Source organism: Copidosoma floridanum, unplaced genomic scaffold (genome assembly GCF_036245765.1).
Source record: "Copidosoma floridanum isolate Cflo_tuat_1 unplaced genomic scaffold, Cflo_Japanese_pri ptg000027l, whole genome shotgun sequence".
Lineage (NCBI taxonomy): Eukaryota > Metazoa > Arthropoda > Insecta > Hymenoptera > Encyrtidae > Copidosoma > Copidosoma floridanum.
Genome location: NW_028321904.1, coordinates 11,022,818 through 11,030,869, shown reverse-complemented (window position 1 = coordinate 11,030,869; position 8,052 = coordinate 11,022,818). Strand labels below are relative to the sequence as shown.

General features: G+C 28.9%; 1 protein-coding gene across 1 annotated transcript in view; it reads left to right on the top strand.

Annotated features, from left to right (window-relative positions):
* Positions 1-7,502: 7,502 nt before the first annotated feature.
* Positions 7,503-8,052, top strand: part of Pburs (bursicon subunit partner of burs) — a 318,093-nt gene continuing 317,543 nt past the window's right edge. Inside the window, exons 1-2 of the mRNA XM_089595699.1 lie at positions 7,503-7,617; positions 7,677-7,801. Of these exons, the coding sequence (XP_089451825.1) occupies positions 7,503-7,617; positions 7,677-7,801 (240 nt within the window). The remainder of the gene's footprint in view (positions 7,618-7,676; positions 7,802-8,052) is intronic.

The window sequence follows — 8,052 nt, the reverse complement described above, 5'->3', positions numbered from 1 at the left end:
AGAACTGTATCCAGTACTTTGCAGCTACAACAAGAAAAAAAAATTCGTCAAACTATTTTAATGTTCTAAGATTCGTTGGCTGAGTATTTTGAAGAGAATATTCTAGAAATATATAATTTTTTTTAATTTTTACTCTAATTTTAGAGCATTATTTGACGCAAAATTAATCACCATGGCAGTAAGATTCAATAATATTTATGAAAAAAGAATGTAAATGTTTATAAAATATTTATTTTATCGTAGGTTTCAAGATTATGTACCGTAAAAACAAAAAAAAAGGGTCGAAAAGACGATTTTTTCTAACTTTCAGTGTGTTCTGGCGAAAAAATAATTGTTAAAATACGACCATTTAAAAAAACAATAAAAATTTCATTAAAAAGTGTTATTTATAAGTTAGCTAAAAATTATCTACATAATCTAAAAAACCATTTTAAATCGAAGCATTTTTTCTGAGCTCTATTTCAATTTAAAAAATCTGAAAAAAATCAGTGTATTTGTGTTGTGGAATTGACACGTTTTAAAAATTTTTAAAATTTTTTGAAATGGTGGATCGAGCAGACATGATTTTTCCGAAGAAGCACATTTTTTAGGTTAGTAGGTTTGCATCAGCACCTACAGGGCTAAGACTTAAGCTGTAAGAGTTCTTACTCAATTACTTTTGAATGGTCAAGTCCAATATAAATCTAGGAAATAGCAGTTTTTATTATCTTATCCCACTATAGCTTTTGTGAGTTTTACAATTCAAAAAGTAGTATGCATTATTGGAATTTGACAAGTAACGCACACATGAATCTATTCAATTATAAGTACATAAAAATTTGTTTATACATAAACATCATCTACATACATACGCACTGACAACGCGCATGGCTGAATAAAATTTCCCCTTAAATATAAAATTGTGTACACATATATTAGCATTTTATGTGAATGTGGCTCAATAAAATTTGTCTGTGCTTTCAGCAAGATGAGTCCGTATCAACACAGGATGTTACACACCCTTTCTTAGATTGTTGACATGGTAATTACACATCGAATGAGGATTCATGTGAGTTGATAATATGAATTCAAATGAGATTATGTTGGATGTGATTTCTCAAGTTAATAATGTTCAGTTTAAATTGCACCTTCGTGGAAAAAGAATCTGTGACAAGTTGCCTTGGTTGCCCTGACACAATTGTTGATTCAAATCGTATTTATAAATGGCTAGTGTCGGAGGTTTGATATTCAGTATTTACTAGTAATTTGTAGGGAATTTATTCTCCCTTGAAAAATGAATGATTAATTATTTCACACTTTTGCTTTTATCATAAAGCAGTATTATTAAGAAATAACTACATTGAAATAAGTGCGTGAGGTATTAATTGTGTTGTGTGTTTTCTCTTTTTTTTGTTAGTTCTGTGCTAGCGATTTTAAACTTATTATGTTGTTAGAAGAGAAGTCAAAGGAAGAGAAGAAAAACAATTTTTAGGCTGTGATTCAGTTTTTATCAGAAAAAAAAAAAACAAAATGGAAAGGATGTTAGGAATCATTATAAATTTTTCTGTAAATTTTTCTGGATTGAGATCCAACATTTTAAGTAGTCCTACAAATCAAATGTAATATTAATATAATGTAACTGTTTGAATGATTTTCAGCTGTAAGACGATAAATTTCTTTTGTTACGCTATTTTTTCAACTTGGTAAGAGCGCAAGATAAGTTTGTATATCAGCATTTTCGTAGATTTTTTTTTTGACAGATAGCAATGTTCAACTTTGTCAGTGTTTTTAATAATTATCTTTCCATTTTCTAACTCAAATATAAGGTTTTCATTGCTACGTATTTGTTTCATTTTAAAAGTTTCGTTATAAAATCTACCTTGTTTTCTTGGCAAGATTCTTTCAGTACATAGATCGTCATTCCAACTTCTATGATTGATGATTTTTACATATAAGGTAACGTAATTTTGAATTCCAAAGGGGACCACTTTATGCTTATCATTTTTATTCTTAGGATTAGTTCTTAAACAATAATTGAACATAGCGTAGCTTCTCTCCAATTAACTATTTGATTACGGATAGTACCCACTAATAAGAGCTAATCAGAACCAAAAATTTTTGACATTTTTGTTATTTCTTCGTTTATTAAACTTTTTAATCCATAGCTAAGGATAATCCTTGGAGTGTCAAAAGTTGCAATAAAATATCTTTATGAAACGTTGGCAATAGTTATTGCTTATATATTAAAAACAAGTACTAAAAGAAAAAGTTTTGTAAGTAGTCATTGCATCGTGAGAATATGCTAACTTCCAGACATAGTTTTAGGAAAAGGGCCTACTAAGTCTATAACGAATTTGTAAAATACTTCTAATGGTGTATCTGTTATTGCCATAGGTTCTCTAGGCCTTGTGTTAACTAATATTTTTTGGCAAATTAAAAAATTTTTTTTGTACATTCAGGAATGTTGTAGGGCATTACCTTTCAATAATTTTTTCTCTTATTCGTTTTGAAGTTCTTACTATCCCTGTATGACCTCCGAATAAACCAGTATAACATTTGTTTGGTTGTTTTTTCTGTCTTCCAGAGCTAAGTAAGAGCATGTGCCAAAACAAATCGTTACCGTAAAAGGAAGATGACGTAATTCTTTGTATAAAAAATATGGCATTTTTCCTTTTGAAAGATTATCTGCAATTTCTCTTTTTCTAGAAATACGTACAGTGTCATTTTCTTTACTAAGATAGCATTCGCAAGATTTTTAAGGGGGTTTGTGAGAAAAGTTCAAAATGTATCCTATATTTGAGCATATCCGGATCATGGGAGATTTTCGAAAAAATGATTATTAAATACTGAGATTTACCACGGTCTCTTACAAGAGATCAAGGTTAAGTTATCTTTTAATTAAATATTAGGGCACATTATAAATGTGTTAGATTGAAAAAAAACATTTTTATAGATACTTTAGTAAAAAAGAAGATACTCAACAAAAAAAATCACGACTTTCCAGGCATTTGATGTAAATATAATCAATTACAGTTGTAGGGTCTAAAGTTTGTAGAGTGCAAGAGGAGGCGTGGTAAAGGTGGCACATCTGCCTGGGCAGGGGGGCTCTTCGTTCCTCATTTCTCTGAACGATACTCCCAAACCTTCTTAAAGCATGTTCGTAAAATGCTAGGTTTGATGTTGTGATCAAAAGTTTAACGTAGTAATTTGTTGTTTATTAATTTCAGATCTCTAAAACAAAATGGATGTGATCATCTTATTTTCCATGTTATCGTTTCGCTACAAGCCGAGCTCTAATTTTGCTCTGTGGGTTTTAATATTCTTGTAGGGCTTGATAGCAGTAAAATATTTTGATGAGAAGTTTTTTTGGTTCCATAATTAGTTTTATTTTCTAAGTTTTACAAATGAAATAAGTCATCGTTTATTTTTCTTTTTACAATTTCGTTTCATAAGTAATAATGTTTTTCTGTACAGTTCATTGTTAGACTGATATGGTATAATCTGATTTTTCACTTTTCTTCTCCATACTTTGATAAATCTTGCCAAAACCAAGATTTTTTTTTTATATTTTATAGCCACTTCTGAGAACAATACCTGATAGGCTCTAAGTATCTATGTTACTCTGCACTTAAAAGCCTGTATTATCAAGTTCCCGAGCCATAACCCTCCTGACAAATCTCACCTGAGATCTCAGATGAGACCTCAGGTGAGATTTCGGAAAGAAAAATAAACAAAAAAATTTTGTGCAAAGATTATAATTTATACATGAATAGAATGATTACCTAAGATATCAACAGTTATAGGAAAAAAAAAAAATTCAGCTAATATGGGACACGAACTCGAGCCCCCAGTTGATCAGGCAAGCATCTTACCGCTTGGCCAGAGTGGATGAAATACTAGTCCGATAATTTACGTCTATATAAAGTGTAAGTACCATGTGTTGTTGTTTTTCTTATTCACAACTAAATCATACAATTATTAATAGATATAATTTTTCCCAATCTTAATTCTGATAGTTAACCAACTAGATAATAATTCAGGAACATTATTGTCCTTACAAACAATATTTTCTCTCTTAAAGTTACTCTTCAGGAGGCTTAATATCCAAGTAAGGCATAAGTTTTTAATAATTATTATAAATTTTTATTAAATGTTGTAATAAAGAAAAACTACAATATAAAACAGGGGGACTTGATGTGTTGTGAATAGATTATTTAAAAAAAATCAAATTGCTTGCGTGTATATTATCTTATTTTAAAAAAACACTTATAAAAGTTGGAAATCCTCAAAGTTATTCATGTTATTTCAACTTTTCAAACTTATTATACTTCTTAAAGAATTTCAGATAGAGTAATTACTGTAAATTTTTTGATACAACACATGTGTAGTGAGTTAGGTGCAATTGTTTATACGAAACTAAAGGTTTTTATCGTTTTTTAGGTTTTCAGAAAACAGTTACATTTAACATACTAAACATGAATTGTATCAACAAATTTCCAGTGATGACTTCATCTGTAATTATTAATGGAGTATAATAAGCTTTGAAGAGTTGAAATAACATGAATAGCTTTAAGGACTTCCAACTTTTATAAGTGTTTTTTCAAAATAAGATAATATAGATGCAAGCAATTTGGATTACTTTAAAATAATTTATTTACAACATAGCAAGTCTCCCTGTTTTGTATTGTAGTTTTTCTTTATTATAACATTTAAATAAACATTTGTCATAATTATTAAAAACTTATGCCTTACTTGGATATTAAGCCTCCTGAAGAGTAACTTTAAGAGAGAAAATATTGTTTGTAAGGAAAATAATGTTCCTGAATTATTATCTAGTTGGTTAACTATCAGAATTAAGATTGGGAAAAATTATATCTATTAATAATTGTATGATTTAGTTGTGAATAAGAAAAACAACAACACATGGTACTTACACTTTATATAGACGTAAATTATCGGACTAGTATCTCATCCACTCTGGCCAAGCGGTAAGATGCTTGCCTGATCAACTGGGGGCTCGAGTTTGTGTCCCATATTAGCCGAATTTTTTTTTTTTTCCTATAACTGTTGATATCTTAGGTAATCATTCTATTAATGTATGAATAATAATCGTTGCACAAAATTTTTTTATTTATTTTTCTCTCCGAAATCTCACCTAAGATCTCAGATGAGAATTTGGCATGAGATCTCGCCTGAGATCTCAGGTGAGATTTGTCAGGAGGGAAGAACCGCATACTAAGCCACTATACTACCGTAGCCGCTATATTAACTCCTTGTATATTTCCAGAAATATGCGCTTATTTTTTTTCCGATGACTTAATGTCTTAAGTTCTTGGATCATTCTTATCCAAGTAAAATATCTGTTGATCCGTACAGTAGAAAACTAATTATTTAAAATAAAATTTACCCTGCCTAATTCTGTCAGGTGAAGTTATTTGCGTCAGTTATTAACTCTATATGAATTTTTGAAAAAAAAAAGAGTAGACACAATTCTTCAGCTTATATAAAATAAAAAAGCTTGATTCTGGCAAGTTGTATTGGAGTATTAAGAAGAAAAGTGAGAAATTATGTCACACCTCAGCAGTTTTAGTTATCACTTTTTGCTTTGAATTCTCAGTCAATCTTGTCAAGTTTCGGCTTAATTTATTGTTTGACGTGACAAGTATTTGCATTTACTCTTATTTTTGTGACGAAGTAGCTGGCTTTTAAATAAATAATGTTATGAAGCTACACAATAAAAGTGACCATATAAGTAAGGTAGGAAACATTAACTACCTCCAGACTCACCTTAATGCTTTACCATTATCTAGCCACGGTATATAGAGTGGGTTTGAATTACTCAAGTTCTCGTTTTTAAAAAAAAAAAAATGACAAGATGCTTTGATGAAAAATCTTGTAAGAAACATTTAGGCTACTAGGTACTGGAAAATCTTAAGATCTTTAGTACCTAGTAGCCTAAATGGTTCTTACAAGATTTTTCTCCAAAGCATAAGGTGAATTATCACATAATCTGAAGGTTGGTAATATTTTTCCATAGTTCCAATGAAGCTAGTACGAAATTAGAAAATTAATTATTTTTTTTGTTTCTAAAATTAAAACTATACGTTTGAAAAATATTATATCTTGTTACTAGTACGTATCTTCTCCAGGGCATTTGGTAGGCCCTTGAGTGTTCGCGAAGCAACGACCGTGAAATCGTTGATATAGTCCTGGACTGATGCGTATACCAAATAAAAGCACGCTAGAATTAAGACTCTTATAGGGTAGAACTAAAGCCATAGAAAAGTGTAGATCTCGTTAAAATAAAAGATTTTACTGTTCAAATTGTACAGTTTTATTAATGATGTAATTCTAATGTTCTTCGATAAACTCTGCAACAAACTATTGTTATGATAACTCGCAAACCTAAAAAAAAATATTTTCACTAGCTCATGTTAACAAAGCTTAATGACTTTTAAGCTTTGAAAGTTAAAAACGTTGTAAATATTAATTCTCTTATTTTGTTACATTTCTATAACCATTCCTTGTCAAATGCAAAACTATGTTGACACCATCATTCGTTTTCAATCGTTTCTGCAACGCAAAAGTATTTTTAAAATGTATTTGAAACGTAATTTCTGTTAAAAAATAAAGTAAAATCAATTAAGAAAGAAAATCAGTTTTATACACTGATAAATACTTACGTACGGAAGAAAACAATTAAAAACTGTCACACGATCAGTAACAAAAAAAAAATTTTTAAAATGAAGAAAAAAAGAAATAATTCTTGGAACACAAGTACAAATGGCTAGGTTATCACACTACCATTACACCTTCTGGGCTACAACAGTTAAGGTACCTGAAATATTTTTAAGTCCTTGGATGAAAGGATGAAACGTTGTTAAGTTTAAAAATAAATATTTCAGAAATATTAGAAGAACATACTATATTATGTGGTCAACTTTTGTCTTCAAAATTTTTTCAGTAAATTTTATTTTCAATAAAATAATTCAGGTAACGTTATTTATTAACCGACACTAGTTTCATTTTCTGTAGTTCATTTTTAGTAAATATAAAAAAATTATAATAATGAAGCATGACTAATATTTAATACTTAGCTAATTAATTGTTGAGTAATATTTAAATAAACTAAAATAATCGACAGTAATTAGGTTTATTAAACGATTTTTTACAAATAGTGACTGTAATGTAGAGCCTTACAAGACTTTGATTCTGAAAAAAAATAAAAATTAAGAATATGACTTGCTGCGAGTGTGAGAAACTATTTGAAAATTTAAAAAACATTGACTCCCTTTAGATAGTATACATAATTCAATTTTTTACAGGGTATTCAAGAGCTTGTAGAAAAAACATGTTTTTCTACTTACTTTAGTGATCAGTTCACAGTAGGAGTCTGTTTTTACTGTAGGAAAAGAGCTTATTCAATAAGCTTATGAAAATAATATTAACCGACCGAAGATATCGTAAATGATCTAGATAATGAAAAAAGGACTATACAGTGTAAAAGTTGTGCACAATCAAATATGATTTTTCGATACTCCCTCATTTTTATCATACTATGTTATCAAATACTCATTACTAAATCATTTTTAATGAAAAGTTGTGAAACGCTTGAATCAAAAATACACATTACAAAAGGTAGTTGCACAATTTTGGATGTTATTTATGCTTCAATGAAACTTTTATTTTTTTTTTAGACGAGTATAATGATGTCGGAAAATTGATTAGAACATGTGGTGGAGATGTCTCAGTCTCAAAATGTGAAGGATATTGCACTTCTCAGGTTCAACCTAGTATAGTGACTTCGTCTGGATTTTTTAAAGTAAAAACTTTTTTTCCAGTTTATTGAAATATTAAGTAATTGCTTTACTTTTTTAGATCTTAGTAAATTGTATAAATTAATATTACATTTACAAAATTGTCTGTGTATGTAGTTTATTTATATTTTTACTTATTTGATTATAGAAATATAGTATAAATTTGTAGCGAAATTTATACATAACTTTTACTGCTCAATAATAGTTGTTTTAGTTTAAAGAAAGATATTGTGTTGGAGATAAAAATAATGGTTGA